The 19,752-nt window shown below is 50.4% G+C and overlaps 1 protein-coding gene across 1 annotated transcript; it reads right to left on the reverse strand.

Moving 5' to 3' along the window:
- Window positions 1-378: 378 nt before the first annotated feature.
- C23H1orf174 (chromosome 23 C1orf174 homolog) lies at window positions 379-3,440 on the reverse strand. Its single transcript, XM_036396218.2, has 3 exons — window positions 3,270-3,440; window positions 2,227-2,712; window positions 379-1,469 (listed from the first exon to the last, which is right to left on the reverse strand). The coding sequence occupies exons 1-3, from the start codon at window positions 3,438-3,440 to the stop codon at window positions 1,356-1,358; spliced, it is 771 nt and encodes a 256-aa protein (XP_036252111.2). The 3' UTR covers window positions 379-1,355.
- Window positions 3,441-19,752: the final 16,312 nt, after the last annotated feature.

The following is a 19,752-nucleotide window of genomic DNA, read 5'->3' on the forward strand; positions in this document are numbered from 1 at the left end:
GACACTGGGGAAGGCACTGGCAGGATTCTGGTGACAAACCCAGTGTCACCTGTGTGGCACACGTCCCCCAAACTGAAAATGCATTTTGCAAGTGAAATGAATGTCTGTGTGTGAAACTGTGTTTGCTAGAAAGAGCCAGCAGCAAACACAGCACTGAAGGAATGCTGGGAGGAGTTGCTGCAACACAGAGCTGGGCTGGAACTATGAATATGCAATTTAAAAATCTGATTCTTCTGCATTACAGAATTAGAGTGAAAAGGAGCCAAGAAATATCTTTGACAGAAACAATGCATCAGCTGGAGTGGAAATGGGAATGCATTACCATGCCATGCATATACAATTTGTTTGCCTTACAACTTTTGAATGTTTAACAAGCTCTAGCTGTAGAAATTAATATTTATTTAAACCATCTGCTGATAACATTTTCTGTCTATTTTTAGAAACATAGAAGGAGCTATAACAATAATATCTAGAAGCTTATTGCATAATCACACTTTCAAAGAAATATTCCCACAAACACTGGGTGCATTAACAGTTCCTGGAATTGGCTGAGGTTGCTCCTTTTGGTTTTTTTTTAAACATGCAGAGGGGGCTGCCCCACAGCCTCAGCAATCTTCCCTGCCCATCAAATCCAAGGGAAGGTATTTGTTGTGTATCACCACCAAAGCATTTGTTTCCAAAATCCCTGCTGGAAACCAGTTGGAAATCAACGAAGGACAACACTTAGAGCAGCAGGTGGAGGGAGGAGGCAGCACCATGGGGTGGGTGTTTGGGGAGCTGACGTGCAATGAAAACGTGCTGAACTTGCAGAGATGAGCACCCTGAATCCACTCTGACATCCTGCATTTCATTTGGCCAGCAGAACTGCATTTTACAGCTTTAATTGGTCCTGGGTTAGGTGTAAACAACCCACACAAGGAAGACCTTTGACCTTCTTTGTACCAGGGAGTCAGTTGGCTCCTTGATTACCTGGATGCCACAGACATTGCAGAATTAAAAGAACCTTGCTCCAGCATCCTTTTCTTGACTATTTTGCAAAAAAAGGAGTGAAACCAAATACTTTTTTAAGATAGAGGCTCAAATTTACGAAATAGCCATAAGAACTTCTCTATTCCCTGGGTTTTTTTCTTAAATATCAGTGGTAAAGTGCTCAATTATACTTTATTTCCAAATCACTGAAAATTCAGTATTTGCCCCAGATAATCACTGGAATACTGTATCTGCCAATTCCAGCAAAACAAACTCTCCCAATTCTCTCCCTGAGAAAAGGCAAACAGACACCTCAGGTTACTGACATAGCCATTGCCATGTGGTCACAAAGAGAAAGAAAGGTTTAATTTGTTTACAGTCTGTTGTTAGACATCATTCTCTTCCTCCTCCTCTTCATCATCTTCCTTTGCGATGAAATGGAGCTTCCTGGCTTCTCGCCTGCTCCTCGTCACACTCGGGAGCACAACTGCTGGGAGGTGCTGGAGGGAAAAGATCAAATCAACAAGGAAAAAAGTCTGTGGAGGCAGAATTCCTACCTCCAGCTCCCATCCTCCCTCAGCTGACACAGGACCCAACCCTCAGCTTGGGAGCAGTGGCACAAAGCTAAAGTTGTGGTGCTTTGAGGGGAGTCTCCCCAGACCAGGTCCATGGGCAGCCTCAGGCCTGGAATTCCTTCCACTGCTGTGAGGAGGATTGGCAGAGGGTGAAGGGCTCCCTAAACAAATCCTCACTGCTCTCTAAATACCACAAGAAACACCTAAAAGACAGCAGCATCACTTGCCCCAAAGTTATGCTTGTTAAAGGGATTCAAGCATAAGACTCTGGCCCTTGGGTCAGTTCAAAAGCTGAGGTAGACAGAAACCAGTTTCCATTCCAAGCAATCCCAATGCAGCAGGGCTGGAACTGGGTGATTTCTAAGATCCCTCCAACCCAAGCTGTTCTATGATTCTGTAAAGAACCAAAGACCAGCAAAAATCTATTTTGCCAACAATACTGTGCCTCCATAATGTCGTTATCAGTAAAAATACCTCTCATGGAATTGGACAAAAAAGTCTAAATAAGAAAGATTTTACACCTGAAATTAATTCAGCTGGGCAAGTAATTTAATCTCTGATGGAGACAGTTTTATCTGGGGTACAGGGCCCAACAATACTGGCCAAATTCTCCAAGAGTTTTGAGGCAAATTAGTAGCAGACCAGGGCTGGGTCTGAAGCAGGAACAGACTCATCATCTCACCAGCTCAACATCTCCAAAGAACCGGTGCACTGGCATGGGCTGGTTGCTGTCCTCGTCCGAGAGGCCACTGCTGTGCTCCAGGAACATCGGCCTCCGTGGGCACTCTGCGTCCTCCGAGGTGGCCCCGTCAAAGCTCCCACAGCTGCTCTCCTCTTCACTGAACACGTGATAGTGGTGCAGATACCCACCCATTTTTAATGGAGCACCGCTGGATTTCACTGTGTGTGGCTCCTGAGAAACACCATGCTCCTTCTCCTGCTTCCCTTCATCAGTCTCTGGAATGCTTTCATCTCTTTCCTGTTGGATGACACTGCTGTCTCTTGGATCTTCTGAACCTCCATCCTCATCAGATGTTTTAGGTGTTTCCCCCAGCGCAGCAAGGTTTCCACTTTCACATGTGAGTCCCTCTAGCTCTGATTTTAGATTGCTTTCTTCGTATTTCATCCTCTTTGCAGGTTGTCCTTCAGCAGCTTCATGTGATGAACACTGTTAGAAAAAAAAAGACAAGATCGTAAAGCTCACTTGAAATAAAGATAAAATCACCTCCTCTCTTTACGTGCAAAGGAACAGAAGGGCTCCATCACACAAGTGGCATTTTGATCCAAACCTTCTAAGAAAAGTAATTAGTATAAAGTACATATAAAGAGAGGAAAAGAGGAGCAGACAGCTTACATAAACCACAATACACAGTCCATCACCAGCAAGATAAAAACACTTGGCTCAGAGAATAAACTAGCACCGTAAGAGGTCAATCACCATGTTCTTATTTTCTTAAGGATGATGCTAATGGGAATTACTGTGCCAGGCCTGTCATCACCCAGCACAGCAATCGGCTAAATCTGCTCTGTATTTCTGCACCGGCACAAACAACGCCGCGGGAGGAGCGGGAAGGGCGATAAATTTACTTCAATTGTCCTTATAATTCTCACATGATGATGCTCAGATTGTAACTGTTAATAATCACCTGCGATCCTCCCGCTGTGATCGCCCGGCCCGGCGGCCTTTCCCTCCCATACCATCCCACCTGGCCCCGTCCCTCCTACCGGTCTCGCCGTGTCGGCTGTTTCCCCCGCGGGCTGTGCGGGTTCGGCTGCCGGGGCCGCCTCCTCGGAGCTCCGGGCCCGGTGCCGTGGCCGTGGCCGTGGCCGGGGCGGGCGAGCGGGGCCGCGGGTGTCCGAGCGCCTCCGGCCCCGCGCCCCGCCACCCGCCGCCATCTTGGGCCGCGCGCGCGCCCGCGCTCGCCATCTTGTGGAGCTCCGTTCAGGAACCCCGGGGCGAGCGCGGGCACCGGGCACAGAGCAGAGGGCTCCGGGCACCGACAAAGGGCTTCGGGCAAAAGGCAGCTTCATCCCGCCAAGTGAGGGCGGGGAGCCCACGGCCTCACACATAGCAGCCCCTCACACACCGCAGCCCCTCACACATAGCAGCCCCTCACACCCCGCAGCCCCTCACACGCCGCAGCCCTTCACACATAGCAGCCCCTCACACGCCGTAGCCCCTCACACGCCGCAGGCCCTGGCTTGGACCACAGACAGCATCACCTTAACGAAGCTTTCTCAAAATGAGCACAAAGTAGCTTGTCACAGGTCACACAATGGGGTAGGAAGCGACCTTGAAGATCATCCAGTCCCACTCCCTGGCATGGCAGGGACACTTTCCACTATCCCAGGTTGCTCCAAGCCCTGCCCAGTCTGGCCTTGAGCACTTCCAGGAACGGGGCAGCCACAGCTTCTCTGGGCACCCTGTGCCAAGGCCTCATCACCCTCACAGCTGAGAATTTCTTCTCAGTATCCAATCTAAACCTATTCTCTATCAGTTTAAACCCATTCCTCCTTGTCCTGTCACTACATGGTTTGCTAAATAGTCTTGCCTCATCTTTCCTATAAGTTTCCTTCAAGTATTGGAAGGCTGCAATTACAGTTTCTGAAGGACCTCCCTCCCAGCTGCTTGGGGAAAAACCCAGCCCCATCCTGCCTAGGAGCTATGTAGCTTATAAACATTTGAAATCGTTTGCTTCCCATTGTGTCTCACTCTGGAGCAGCGCTCGCTCCCATTCAAGACGTGGTCGAAGAGTTATTATTCAGATGTTCTTCTCTCTGCTTTCCACAGCCCTCAGGGAACAAATTATGTCAGTAACTCAAATCCCTCTTTAACTTCAAGGACTCTGAGGGTAGCAGATGAATTTCTGTGTAGTAAAGCACCCAGATTTAAGTACGTAATTATCCTGTCTGATGTTCCCAGGGAGGTGCTGCGGGGAGCGGTGGCAGGTACCAGTGCCCTGACGGCCACGTCCCCACGATGGGGCCCGCGGGCTCCATCCATCACATTAAACACAGCTCCTTCTCCAGTTAATTCAGTGCTTTGGGGATGCTGTGGGGATTTTTATAATTCTGTCCATCTGAGGGCACAGGAGCTTGTTTCTTTATAGCAGCCTTTAATGTTCTTGCTCATTGCAGAGCTGTCCCATGAGTCTCAGTGGTACCTGTGCTCCTTCATCCAACTTGGCTGATTAAATGCTTGTCCGTTCAGCCTGGCCTTAAAAAACAGAAGCAACAATTTAAATCGCAGAAATAAGTGGCAAGACTTTACCTATGGGGATATTCAAGAAATACATTTTTTCTCAAAAGTATAAAATCCTCCAGTTAAACCATGCAGGTTTGGAGACTTGCATGCACATTGTTGTGCAATTTCCCTCGGTGCTCAGGGTCCATCTATGCTTTGTTCTCCAGGTGAGATAATTCATATTCTTCTCCAAAACCTCCTTGACTTGCTCCACTCTCTCACAGTGTTGTTGCTTGCAGCCATGGAATACAGATGATTGTTTTTATTAGGCAGTGAAAACTTATGCTGTCTTGTAAACAGCCGCAGACTAAAGCTGGCTGAAAAGCAGCATTTCAGCAGCTGGAAAACGTGGTTCTTGTTTTAATTTCCACAACAAACTGAAAATAGTAAGGAAAATTTAATTCTAATAAATACTTTTCACAACACTGTATGTTTCTGGGGTTTTATGCCGCTTTGGAAAGCTGATGTGACTGAGCACTGAGAAGGGGGTGGCAAAGCCCTGAGCATTCCCATGGCCTTTGGTGACCTGATGTGGGGTGAGGTACAACTACAAGCACATGAGGCTCTGTGGGGTGGCCTTGGACACAGGGTGCAAGGGACACAGCAGCTTAGATGGAGCTGGGATGGCAGGGCTCCATCCAGAGCTCTCATATCACACTCTCCCTATTCCCTCCTTTAACCATGTTATTCTGGGGACAGGTACTCACAATTTCACAGCTTCAGATGTTGCTGCATATTCTGAAATACTGTTGAGATAAAAACTGTCACATAGCGCAGGAAGCACCCAGGAGAGACTGTGGATCCCTCTGAGATCCATCCCCACCTCAGCAGCAGTGACTCCCAAGTGACTTGAAAGGCAACAGGGGGACTGCCAACAGCCAACAGCCCTCTGAGAATCAGAGCAGCACGAGCTATTTACATTAAACCCACATTTCCACATAAAAGGGGGCTTATTCTCCATATTTTAAAAAATGGGTTATGTTAGAATCTGTTGTCTAAGTAGGCAGGGAAGAAAAAATAAAAAGAGGGTTTTGTGAGCTCCATCATTCCTGTGAAAACTGGCGGCTCTGCAGCAGCAGCTGATGAGCTTATGGAGCAGGAAGGGAGAGCTGGGCTGTGAAACTTGATGTGCAAATGAGCTTCTTGCAGCACTTGTCTCTGCGCCTGTCACTTGCACCAGTGTCCCTGTCTGTTATAATCCTCCCAGTTCATTTGGCTAAACATGACTGACATGCCAGGGACAGCAGCCAAAAAAAATGTTTGCCTGTAAACATGCTGGCTGTTAACTGTTGAATGTGAGGTCTGTCATGCTGAGCAGCCATCCATCAGGAGCGCTGGCTGGCCTTTTCCTGCCATGGAAAAGGTGGGTGGGGTTCAAGTGGCTGAATTCTTCTGGGGAGAAAGCAGGAGCAAGATCCACTTCCCAGTAACCAGCACCAGGAGCCTTGCTCCCTGCTGCATCCTTCTGGCTGCCTCCTCTGCCTGCTCGGCAGGAAGAGTTGGTCTTGTGTTGAATATTTGAAGAAAAAATGTTTAGCTGCTGTTCCTTTCCATCACATGGTGGTGTTGTGCCAGCTCAGGTAATGTTGGTGAGCATTGAGGCTGGATGGGGCTCTGAGTAACCTGGTCTAAGGAAGGCATCCCTGCCCATGGCAGGGAGTTAGAACTGGATGATCTTCAAGGTCCCTTCTAAGCCAAGCTATTCTGTGATTCCATGATTCTATGAGCTGCTGTTTTGGGCTCCCAGAGGCACTGTGTCCTGGGAAATTCTCTGGGAGTTGATATCTCATCAAGAACAGAAATTCACAAGGATCTGCAGCCCTCCCATGCAGCTGCCCTGAGCACTGCTGACCTGAGGACCTTAGCACCTCTCACATGGAATAAACCTCTCATTTCCATCACAGAGGAGTGCTCACATCAGGAGCTGGTGAGCCTTGACACAGAAATCACAGGCAATTTACAGTACATAATGAAACTTTATGCTTGCCATGTGAGAAATCTCTTTGAGTCTTATTTTGGATTTCTAGCAAGTGTTTTATCAACGACCAAACATGGAAAGGCAGTATCTGAAGAAATTAATTAACACGATGGAGCTGTACGTGGGCTTTGTGAGAAAGAGCAACAAAGAGGAAACCTGTGACATTCGTTAATGACAAACCATGAGGAACATCGGAGAACAGCGAGTGCAGAGAGCCCAGCCCAGCCTGGGGGGCTGCAGTACCTGCCTGAGGGACTGTTTGGGACTGGGCTTCCCGTGATGGGTACAGCTGGAGCCCTGCCTGGACTCTGCCCCAAACCCTTGCCTCATGCTCTTGTCTCTCTGCTACCGATGCACTTTTTGTAACCATCTCTAGTGTTTACCTGGCAAATCCTTCCTAAGGCACCTCCAAACACTGCCCAGTGAATTCCACCTGCCCCAGGTCTCCTGCCCTCCCTAAGCCCCTCTTGCTCCTGGCATATTGATTTTTAAAGTGTTTCACAAACACAAGTCAATCTCTCCCAGCACAAGGCGTCTCACTGGGTCCAAATCCTTACCTTTGCTCCAGGAGACTGATTACAAGGATTTTAATGATTTACTGGCAACTTGGCCTGGCTGTTAAAAAGCATCAGCTACAGAAACCTTTTCCTGGCTCAATTTAACTGCTGCAGTAACTGTAGCCGTGGGAACAGGCGCTCCCGCCCCTCCGCTTCCCGCTTTGTTACGTCGCTTCGCTACAGGCTCTAATTAGGGTTTAATTAGGGTTCCATTCCCATCGAACTTCCCGGCCGGGGCAGCAGCTCGGGCTCAGCCGCCGCCCGACGCTGGGGGTCAGTGTGAGACCGGCGGTGCGGCCGCGCCGCTCGTGGGCTCGGGGACACGGGGGACACGCGGGGACACGCACGGTGGGCGACACGGGGAGATACGCGGGGACGTGGCGAGATAAAGGATGTGGGAGGGACAAGAAGTTCTCTCGGTTCTCGTGGGAGAGGCTCAGCCCCCAGCAAGCCTGTCTGCCTTCCTGTCGGGAGCCCAAATCAGAGAGACACAGGATGGTTGGAGTGTGAGGGACGTTAAGGCTTATCCCGTTCCGACCCCTTGCTATGGGCAGGGACACCTTCCACGATCCCAGGTTGCTCCAAGCCCTGTCCAGCCTGGCCTTGGACATTCCAGGGATGGGGCAGCCATAGCTTCTCTCAGAAACCTGTGCCAGTGCCTCACCACTCTCACAGTGAGGGAAGAATTCTCACAGGGAAGAATTTCTCCCTAAAATCAAATCTGTATTTCCCCTCTTTTAGTTTAAAGCCGTGCCCCTTGTCCTGTCACTCCATGCCCTTGTCCATTGTCCTCTCCAGCTCTCCTGGAGCCCCTTTAGGCACTGCAAGGGATTCTGAGGTCTCCCCAGAACCTTCTGTTCTCCATGCTGGATACCCCCAGTTCTCCCAGCCTGTCTCCATGGGAGAGATGCCCAGATCCTGCCTGGTTGCTTTGCTAGGCACCCCAGGGAGCTGGAGCAGTTGTGTTCTGCAGCTCTGGGTGTGCTGCTCCCAGCTGGAACAGGGCATCTCAGGAACAAACAGCTTCTCTCTGTTTCTTCCAGCCCCCACTGCCTGCAGGTAGCTGAGCCTGGTCCTGGCATTGCCACCCTGCCCAGCTGTCAGAGGGACAGGCTGGGAACACCACACTCAGCAAGGCTGAACTTCATCCAAAAGCTGAGCCCAAGCTGCTCTCAGCATAATTTGCTCAGTTAGATTTAAAATAATAATAATTTAAAAATGCCCTTCCTCTGTCCTACATGCCAGTGAACATCAGACTCACCGAGCCCCAGCCTGATTTTCCACCAGTGACAGGTAACATTTTGGTGAGTATTGTACATTATTTAACACCATATCTTTGGGGAGATAAAAATTCTTTGAGTGTATGCAAGTGTCTTCTCTACACACCTGACAAGGATGGAAGTGGCTGTTTTACACAAGGCTCATTAAATATAAACCCACCATGTTGATTTCAGCATCTTAAATTACTTAAGCCAATGTAATGGGATAAATATTTGATGGTGAATTTTATTAAATTTCCACCACTATTATGTTACTGCTAAAAATATAAAGATTTCTTTTAAGCCTGCTTGGTGGTCTCCAAAGGCAGAAGATTGGAAATCTGACTCAAAACCTGCCTGCAGGGATTGCTTTGGGGATGGGAATGAATTATCTCCCTCCCTCTGTCCTCTGCAGGTAACAGCAGATTCTTCCTGCTCCCGTCAGGATTAGTCAGTCCCTGAAAATAGTGACAGTTCCTGGGCCAGGCCCAGGGCTGTGGAGGGCACAGAGCCGAGGCTGTGCCCACCAAGGGTGGCTCTTTGTGGGATAACCCTTGGGAGCGCTGAAGGAGGGCAGGGAGTGCCCCACAGGAGGGTGACTGCGGGGTGGCTGCTTGCAGATGTTGATCGGGTTTGATCTCAGGATCCTGTTTGTCTCCTCTCCCAGCTTCTGCACTTTGCAGCTGTGCTTGGAAGGCAGAATGGAACAGAAGTATCATGGTGCGGTGGGAAATCACCCAAGAAATGAGCACCTGCACAAGCTGTGTGTGTGCCCCAAATCTGGAGGGGCTGGGGCACTGTCCCACAGAGCTGGTGGTGTGGTGTGGGCTGGGGTCACCTCAGTGAGCACTCACAGCTGCTCTGCCAGCCATGAAGAAAGGAAAATCCACTGAGGGACTGAAAAGAGGACATCACCAGGATGTTTTTAAACCCTGATTTGACAAAATCCTACCAGATTTTCTCTCATTAGCACTTGCCTCTGAACGCAGCTTGAGGTGAGACCTACCTTTCAGCAGAGCTGTGGCCCACACCAGAGCCCCATCCCAAAGTGCTGCCCCATGAATCAGTAGCACATCTCGAGTCAGAGCACAGCAAGTTGTGCAGTCCTGAGTCTATAAATATTTCTGTTTGCCTTTGAAAGGATTGCTGCACAGTGGCACTTTCCCTGTCACATAATTAACTCTTGCTCACTTTCTGTCACTTGTCTTGCAATAATTCAATACGTGAAGTCTAAAACCCCTCAACAATTTAATTCTTGGCATATAAGAGTTGCCAATTTCTGGGCAGAGGAAATCTCCCAGGACAGAGCTGGTCCAAGCAAGGGCACGTGCCCATGGATGAGCACCTGAGATGGAGAAGGCAACTGGGCCAGGTGGCATTTTCTTAGCAGAGCAAGAAGCCATCAGCATTTTCCTGAAGAGGTGTCTCTTTCCCTGGTATCCTACAGGAGGGGGAGTTTAAGCCACTGCAGGAATCTCATCACAGTTCAGTAGCTCCCTGAATTAAAAAAGGATAATTACAGCTGAAGCACCCTGGAGCAGGGCCATGGAACAGGCTATTGAGGTCAGTCTCTTGTCCACTCTCACGACTTCTTTCAGAACCAGAGCAAACTGTGCCAAAAGATCCCCACTTGGATTTATTTCTTTTTACCACTGGTTCTCAGTGCCAGAGGTTACGTGTAAAGAGCTGTAACTGCACCTTAGAGAGGACCTTCTACCACTGGGGATCCTCAGACAGCATCTATCTTCAAAAGAGCAGGAAAAAACAATCAGAGGAGACATGTTCTGTTCATGCAACAGCAAGCAATATTGTTCCATTGGTAGGAATCACGCTAGGACAGCGGCTCCAGTGGCCCGGTGCGGCGGGCTCTTACGCATTCCTTCCATCTGGGGACTGCAGTGCAACAGGAGCGATTCCCTTATCAGCCCTGGGAGGCTCCGGTAATGAAGCCACATCCTCATTACAATCTGCTTAAGCACTTCCTACATCAGGTACTGCCTCCATCAAGCACCGCTGCCGATCTCCTGTGTCCCGACTCTTTTGAAGCAGGTTTTCCAGGAGCAGCTCCATTACACGATGCCACAGCTCTGAGTCATCTCCCACCTCTCCACAGGGCCGGCTGTGTGCCTTTGTCATCCACACTGCTCGCATCCTGCACAGAGATGTCACACAACTGTCCAGACACCGTCCCAGTGTGTAATAGCTGCTCTTCAGAGACAGATTAATCATGTAAGCAGAGAAAGACTTCAGCTGGGCACTCCTGCTCAAGCAGCACATTTCTAGGGCTCTTTTCTGCATGCACTGATAGTGCTTAATGCTTAACACAGAGTCAGAATTAAAAACCACCCAGGAAGAGGGTTTAGGGCTTGGAGTGTTCTAATAACACTGTCACAGAGCCAGAAACTAGACTGCCATGTCTTCCTGTCCCTTTCTGTACCTCTTCCTGGGGCAGAGGGGTGACTGGTGTAATACCAATCCCCCCAGGTTCCTGTAGAAGTGCCTTGGTTTCTTCTTACCATTGTCTTGGGTTATTTTCTTCACTACATGACCCTTGCTGGTTATTCTTTTCTGCTAAAAATACCTGCTCCTCACATGTCCTCCGTCTGGTGGGCAGGAGCTGCCGCTGGAGTGCCGGGGATGTTGTTTTGACACTTTGATTTGATCCGAGGACACACGAATAGAAAGCCACCAGTGAATAGAAGAATAAATCTGTATGTTCCTTGCTGTCACTTCAACTAGAAAGCAAAGCTGGCAGCTCTCGCTCTTCAGGGAATCTGAGATTATTTGGACAAAGGTTTCCCCGTGGGTGGCACACTCACAGGAACAAAGGAGCAGGGTTCACAGGAGGAACAAGTGTCCTGCAGCCAACGTGATCAAAAGCAAGCCCTGGAACCGTGTGTACACCGGGTTGGGTAGGAGAGATTCAACAACAATCAGGTGCACAAGAAACCCATTCAGAGAGAGGGTTCTGAGGGAATTGAAACAAGCGTTGTCCCTGCTTCATCTGCAGACAATAGCACTGTTTAAGGAGAAACTCCTACACTGTGTGGCTGTGCTTTTTTTACCCTGTTTAATAGGGAAAGAAGTAAACCAAGTTCCTAGGCAGTGCCCAGGAAGTTGGTGGGTAACTTACCTGTGCACTACTGGCACAGTTTCCATGCCCATCCAAATGCCAAGGTTTGTCATTGTTTGTCTATGTCCTGCCAAAACTCAGCCACGTCACCAGAGACTTCTGCTCTTGCACTTAACTTGGTGCATTTTGCTATCAGAAGTGTTTCAGGATAGATTTTAGTGGAGGGGAGAGAGAGAAAGCACTAACCCTTGCTCTGGCCAGCTTGGAGCATCCTGCACTGCTCCAGGGACCAGAGACAGCAGCACTGTCAACTGTGCACCTCACTGTCCCACTTGCAGACCTCCTGTCCCACCTGCCCATTGCCCATTTCACCTTCCAGACACTGTCAGGCCCTTCTCCACCTGCATCAGAGCCAGCAGAGCTGCTCTGGCCCTGGAAGTGAGCGTGGCCCTGTGCCAGCAGCATCCATGGCAGGGTGATCCTCTCTGTAATGGATTTCTTCCAGCAAGGGAAAGCAGTGCAGTGCCCCTTATTGCTCACACACAGCTGAACAGCGGCTTCTCCTCCCCTCTAAGCTCTCCAGAGACAAACTGCTCCTGCCAAGAAGGCAGCAGGCTGGAGCAGCCCCTGCATCTCGCTATTCCCTGGGGACAGCATCGTTTTCACCGCTGCTGACGTTCCTGCTGTGTTGCCAAGGTCGAGCTTCCCTCGCTCCGTGTGCAGCTTCCCCACACGACCCACGGCGATCTCTGCGTTCGCAGCTCCGCGGTTCTCAGGGCTCTCAAGGCTGCGTGCTTTGGTCACCCTCCTGCACAGGGAACAGGCACATCCCTCGGCTTTGTCTCCACGCTGAGTAACCACCCTGAAGGAAAAAAAAAAACCCTGAAGAAGCGCCTAGGTTGCATCTTTGGGCAGCAGAACTGTACAGGTGTGCACTTCCAGAAGTACTGCAGACAAGAGTTTATTAGATTCCACTAGCATGGCAACTGCTGCATTACAGATGCCGGAGTCTTTGGAAGGAAGCCAACCACCAGTTTCTCAAGGAATATTTTATCACCATTGGGCTGTGCTGAGTGAGGATTCTTCTCCTCAAAGCAGGGAGAGCTGGGCGGGAGGAGGAGAGGGGCCACCACAGTCAAGTTGAAGCAATTCTTTCTTCTGTAGTTTAATCCTCTTCCCTCCCCTTGACACTCAGTTTATTTAATTGCGGAGACAAGATGCATTGCTTTCCTGAGGGATTGTGGGAGAATATTTGTAATCCAAGGGCTGTAATTGAACTTGGTAATAATAATTATACTTCTCTTCATTAATATGTCTTAAAGCTCATTACAAACTATTTTCGTGCCAGCATCTTTGCCAAATCCCTACAGGGTTAGAGATAACTTCTTATTCCAGTAGAGCAGCGATTTTAAGGACTCTCGCAGGGCAGCAGCAACAGCCAAACCCCTGAGCTCACTTTTGAGGCTAGGGAAGTGTGATCCCAAGGGATATGAGGAACTGACCAACACTGTACAGCTGGTCAGGGGCTTGCCTAGGATGGGGAATCCCCAGGCTTGGTGCAGTTCAGCCTACAGCAGTTCTACCTCTCCCCACTGGGGATGGAGCACCTCTCCTCTGAGGAAAGGCTGAGAGAATTGGGATTGTTCAGCCTGGAAAAGGCTTTGGGATGACCTAATTGTGGCCTTCCAGTACCTGAAGGGAGCTGACAAGAAAGATGGAGAGAGACTATTTACAAGGGCCCAGAGTGACAGGACAAGGGGGGAAATGGCTTCACATTGATAGAGAGCAGAGTTAGATGGGATAATTGGAAAAAATTCTTCCCCGTGGTGGTGGTGAGGCCCCTGGAACAGGTTTTCCAGAGAAGCTGTGGCTGCCCTGGATCCCTGGAAGTGTCCAAGGCCAGGCTGGATGGGGCTTGGAGCAGCCTGGGATAGTAGAAGGTGTCCCTGCCCACATCAGGGTGTTGGAACAAGATGAGCTTCCAACCCAAACCATCCTGGGATTCTGTGCTTCATCTGAACTGGGGTCGGTTGGGGCTCTGAGAATGCTGTTCCAAGCTCAGTAGTCAGTCATAGCACAAAAAGCCCTGCTTGAATCTGCCTGCCCAGAGCAGGGGAGCCATTCCTGAGCCATGAGGCTTTCCTGAGCTGTTCTGCCTGGCTGGAGTGCCTGTGGAGCTGTGCCCACCATGGGGATCCAGCTGTGCTCTGACAGGCAGTGCCTGACACAGGGGTGCCTGTGTCATTGTATGCCCCGAGGAGCAGATCTAAAAGCGGATGCTTTTCAGTACAAGAACATCTATTTCAGATCACAAGTCTGCAATTAAAATGAAAAATTCAAACTCATTTTACTTAGACAAGAGATATGAGGGACACAGTGCATTAAGAGTGTGTTCCAAACTCTCAAATCTCATTATCACTGTTGTGAGGTCTCAGTGCAAATCCCAGCGTGCAGAGGGCAAAATGCTCCCTAGGTTTAAGATAACATCCTGCCCCTCTCCAAGGAGGGGATATGGCTCTTTCAGGAATGCTGCTCGTTCAATATTTAAGCTCAGTCTCTGCGACACGCGAGGCACCTTAGCATTCATTATCCTGTTTGTGCCAGCATCTCTGCCGAGTCCCCGGTGCACTGGGGAGAACCATTTTCCTGCTACAGCAGCAGCACTAAGGTGTGCTGTGGCAATTACAGGGGAATATAAATTTTCAGCTCTCCTGAAATCGCAGCACTCCTATTAAAGCAGCCCACTGGCTATGTGCTAAATTTGCCCAGACAGCAGCAGGGCCAGACAATGATGGCCTGTGGAGATCCTCCGGAATAGGCCATGTGCTGCTGGGTTGGCTGTGGATGAAATGCACTCCTCTGTCACCAGCTCTCCAGCTCAGAGCAGTTCCAAGAGAAAAAAAAAAATAGAATGAAAAAGGAGCAGAACAAGCGACAGCAGCACAATAGGCTTTCTTTGAAGCAATTCTTCCAGGTATGTGTGCACTTGCTCCCTGGATCTGCAAGTATTTGTCAAATAAATTCAATTAATTCTCTCAAACAACCCTTTCTGCTTTTCATTGGAATCTCTCCCATCCAGCTCACCCATGACATTTGAAGTTCCCATTCCCCAGAGCCACAATAGCCAGGAGGAGCAGAGCTGCAGTGTCCCAGGGGGCTGCTGGTCACCCAGCTGGGCACAGTAGGAGACAATTCTGCCACTTTCCCTCTGCAGAGCCCTCACTCCACGAGCAAGGAAAGCTCTGAGCTGGATCATCAGCTCCACGTAGAAAAACAGATGACAGCAGAGGAAGTTTGGAGGTTTAAATGGCAGGCACAGACACCTGGAGAATCCTGCCTTGGAGCAGAATGGAGCAGAGGTCATGCCCATAGCTGTCCTGGCCGGGGGCAGGAGGGACCATCCCCTCCTCACCATCACCCCGTGGCTGCACATCCCTGAGCTCAAACAAAACCCCAGCCTCCCAGGGAATGTCAGAGAACCCCAGCAGCAGCCGGCATGGCTGAGGGCCGCAGAGCACAGAGCAGCAAGTTGGAAATCATCTCTGCCTGTCTCAAAGCTGCCTCTGTGCTGTGAGAGCAGCTCCGTGCGGGAGCCAGACAGCTGGGATCACACAGGCACCGCACCGCCAGGCTGGTGCTTGTCAGCTCCTGCCGAGGCATGCGGGGGAGCACACCCCGCACGCCTCCGCTGCCGCTGGAGAATCCTCCTCTGCAGCTGGAACCGCGCAAGGGCTCGGCTGAGGGCTGGACTCACCCTCCTCCTCCTCCCCTGCCCCTGTCCTGACGGGAGGGAGGGTGGAAGCACTCACAGGATGGCTGCAATCACAACACTCCTGCTCCCACATCTTCCTCCCCAGCCCTTTGCTTCTGAGAAGATTTTTGCCTCCGAGTTTCTCATCTCCATCCAAAACATGACACATCCCTTAAACTGACTTGAATGTAAACGATGCAAATGCAGGGAGAAAGTAATTAGTCTCTGGAGGCTACAACTGTGTTTTAAGCAAAGAAATCATTGGAACTGGGTTCTATTTCACCTCACTGAGAAAGGAAGAAATCCCTCAGGAGTTGGTTTGGGGAGGGGTGGGTTGCAGCCCATCGCTGCTGAAAGCTGCCACCCTTCTCTTTCAAGAACTGCCTTTGATTTAACCTGCCTGTGAGGCTTTGTTCCCCAAAACAGGAGGAGGCTCAGGCAGCAGCCCCCAGTGACATACACTGTTCCCATCTCCATCTGCTCAGCCCATGCAAACACACCACCCCTAAAAACCCCCAAATGCTCTCATCCCCTGTGCCCTGACGTTCACCCCGTGGGTTCTGCCTGCCTGCAGCACCAGCTTGCCAAAACCCACTCCTACTCTTGGCCACAGAGGCCTGAAAGTCATTCCTACCCTGGCCCAGGAGCTGCAGCTGCAATCGACTGGCTGGGCTCATATGTTCCAAATCACCCTAATGGCACTTCAGAAATGCAAATAAAAGTGAGATTATGATATTTTACGTAAATAAGCAATGTGGCAATCCCAGACTGGCTTGGCCTGCCAGGCAAATTCACTGGAGAGATACTAACATTGAAATATGTGAGCGTGTTTGCATGGAACATTTATTGTATAACTCTGGGCTCCAATAAAGCCTTGTATAAATTATTCATTTTGGAATCGAGATGAAATGCCAAAACCCACCCACCAAGGGACTGCTTTTATTACTACCAGAGATCTAGTCTTAGTTAGCAGCTGAGCTGTTAACACAGCTCACAAGGTAATTCCAAATGGGGAATAACCCATGTCCTTTGTGTCACCACTGAGGGCAGCATCTGGGCACCTGCACACGCACACACGCCGCTTTAGGGTGGAAAACCGCGTCCTGAAGAGCGTCACCTCCATCCTGTCATGCTCATCTGGGGAGCTGCGAGGGCACGGAAGTGTTTGCAGAGCTCGGACATGAGCCCGGCGTGCTCGAGCTGCGGCCGTGAGCACAGAGCCCGGGAGCATCCGGAGCGCAGAGCCCGGGGCGGCCCCCGGGGGTGCCCCCGCAGCGCTGCGGGCACCGCGGGCTGGCTCGGGGCACCAAAGTGTGACTGCGGGGCACACGCAGCGCCAACACCTCCGGTACCAGGACACGAAATCCCGGGTAGCGGTCGCCATGGTAACTGCGCTTCTTAAACACCGCTGTTAAACTGTTGCATCAAGGCCTCCTCCGTGAGCTCCCTGCCAGCTTCATCGCTTCGGGGCTACAGGAATGACAGGAGCTTGTCCTGGTCCTGGTCCTGGTCCTGGTCCTGCCCTGCTCCATGGTCTTGCGCTGCTCCCACCGTGCTCAGGCATCACCACAGGTCACCGTTCTTTCTGGAGCTGAAGGCTGACATTAAGGAGCCAGCTACCAATTTGCTGTTGAAAATTACTTTTTTTCTGTCTGAAATACCTGCAGTGCCCAAGGTCCCCAGGTGTAGCTGCAATAAGTCTTCCACTCACCCCTTCCTCCCACCTTTATGCCTCCCCCTCTGCAGTTGCCAGGAGGCAAAACAAAGTGATGGATCATGGATATAAGTCTGGGTACTGCTGGCTTCCCCGATGTGGATGGAGAGGGCTGCAAGGACTTTTTTTAAGCTGCATGTAGCCTTGCCCAGCCCCACCTCCAGCCCACTCAGGTGGGTATCAGGATTCTCCTTCAGCCTCCACACAGCCACCATTTCCCCCTTCTCTTCCAGCTGGGGCAAAGACTCGATGGTCTTGGAGGCTTTTATTCTGTGAGTCTGTGATTCTGCACTGGCTGTGCTGACAACACTGGACATCCCATCCAGGGAATCAGAAACCCATGGGTGCCTCTGCAGTCCCAAGACACCCAGCCCTGCTGGCACGTGACATTCTGGGAGCACATCTGGGGATGTGCAGCAGTGTTCTATTCCAGCACTTGCACACTCCCAGGCATCCATAGTCCCAGGCATCCCATGCAGCTCACATTAAGTTCTCCTTCCCTAATGTAACTTTTTTTATATCAGCAGCTGTCTCAGCCTCCAGCAGGGTTTTATGGATCATAACAAAGGCTAAGTGGAAGTTTTCCTTCTTTTTACATTTTTTTGGAAGCAGATCAAACACTCCAAATGAAATGGCTTGGTATGGTCTGGAGCAGGGAGCAGTGACAGGTGGAGGGGAGCTGCTGGTTCCCTGGGAAGGGACACATGTCCCACAGCTGTGCCTTGGCCCTGCACCACCCCCAATGACACCAATTTTGGCCCCAAAGCAGGGATGGGAGATGGGAGCCACAGAAGGGCAACAGTGACATGGTGATCTTGTGCACCAGCCTGCTCCTGGCTTGTTTTGGCTGCAGGGTGGGGAATACTCTCACTGCAGGGAATGCTAATAAGGGGTTTCGTGTGTGAGAGAGAAATAGAGGTGAAACCACCTATCACAACTGTGAATAATGGAATTAGGAGAGTAATAATTACCCATGCATGAGATTCCAGGCAGAACAATCATCACAAGTGCCGTATCACTGACTGTCTGGGTCTCCACAGACATCTCCCACCCCTTGGTTTGTGTCACACTGCACAGCTCCAGGCAGCTCTGATACCCCACCACAGCTGCCAGCCCTGGGACCAGGGGAGCTGTCATGACCAGGGGAGCCCTGGGAGAGCATTTTCTTGCTTGGGGAAGCAGCCAAGTGATTTCTATCCCTTGTAACCCCATGTTCAGAAGGTGAAGGCAAACACATCTTATCTGCAGTTGGACCTTAGTGGTGGAAGACACCATGGGTGGGTTAGGAAATATGCTCTGGAAGTGCAGCCCAGGCACTGGGACTTTTACAAAACTTCCTTCTGGATAAGTCTAGAAAATGCATCTTGGGCTTCAGAGGCCAAGTGGTGACATCTCATTGTGCAGGAGAGATGAGACAGCTCCAGATGGTGACGTCTTTAGCGGGGATTTTATCTCCTCGCCCACAGGGCTGTGATTTGGGAGGCTCTGTGTTTTGGCAAGGAGATGATCAAGTGGCTCTGAGGACCTGGAGCCAGCGGTGTCACAGCCTCTTCACTAAGTTGGTGTTTAAAGCCTGTGCTGGAACACTCATTGCACAAGTTTCTGAAGCTGCCTCTCCTCAGTGTCAAATCGTGCTTGCAGGGGAGCCAGCCAGATTTTGGCTGCCAACAAGGCTGGGGCTGCTGCCCACCATCCTGAGTGTGCAGAGGAAAGGAAAGTGGGATCAGGACCTGCCCTTCCTTTGGAGATGGGCAATCATCCCTCACGTGCAGGTGTAGGGGGCTGAGCTGTGCCCCCCCGTTTGTGGAGTGCATCCATCTGATCTTACTTGGGGCTCATTGCACCACTTGGTGCTATGTGGGGGAGTTTGCCATGGCTTCCCAGCTGGATCATGCCTGGCAAGTGCAGCCCAGAGGGGCCACATGCCAGGCCCCTTCCCACCTGGCCCAGCCCCTGGAGGAGAGTCTCATCCTGTGCCAGCATCTTCCCACACAGCATTGCATGGCACACTGAGGAGATTCACCCTGCAGAAATCCAAACAATGAGGAAAAGTGTCAATAAACATATATTTTTTACAGTCCATTATCTTACCCTTGCCAGCTTTTAGCCTGTTATTGCACCAAGCCATTAAATCCCCTCCATGAGGGCAACATGCCATTTGTGTAACACAGCGTAATGGGACCATTAATGCCTCCCCTCCCCACCACAGCACTGCTCCAGGAGAGGCATTAATATCCACATTCACAAAACCAATCCCTTAGTTCCAGGTTATTTGCCTTTAATGCAATGATATTGCTGAAATCCCCCCTAAAATTAGCCCAGGTGCTTTTAACAAAACCAATAAAGCATATTAATTAATAATCCCCACGTTGAATACATGAATACAAACAGGTCATTCTAGCTGCCTATGAGCTCTTTCAGGAGCAGAAGGGCTTGTGATTTCTTGATGATGGTCACCAGAGGACAGGAATAATTTGCAGTCGAGTGGCTCGATGGAGTCACAGCTGACTTGCCCTGAGAGCTGAGCCCCATTTGTTGCTGTGAGACTGGCAGCGTGCTCCGTGTTCACTGGTATTTCCATTTACTGCCCTTCCCTGGTCTATTTTTGAAAAATAATTAAACAGCATTTCCA

This window comes from Molothrus ater, chromosome 23, assembly GCF_012460135.2.
Source record: "Molothrus ater isolate BHLD 08-10-18 breed brown headed cowbird chromosome 23, BPBGC_Mater_1.1, whole genome shotgun sequence".
In the NCBI taxonomy this organism is placed as follows: Eukaryota; Metazoa; Chordata; class Aves; order Passeriformes; family Icteridae; genus Molothrus; species Molothrus ater.

Coding starts and splice junctions, on each gene's coding strand:
- C23H1orf174 (XM_036396218.2), bottom strand. CDS start 3,440: ATGGCGGCGGGTGGCGGGGCGCGGGGCCGGAGGCGCTCGGACACCCGC. Junction 2,713..3,269: donor CAGCCGACACGGCGAGACCG/GTAGGAGGGACG, acceptor TTTTTCTAACAG/TGTTCATCACATGAAGCTGC. Junction 1,470..2,226: donor TCTTTGGAGATGTTGAGCTG/GTGAGATGATGA, acceptor TTTTCCCTCCAG/CACCTCCCAGCAGTTGTGCT.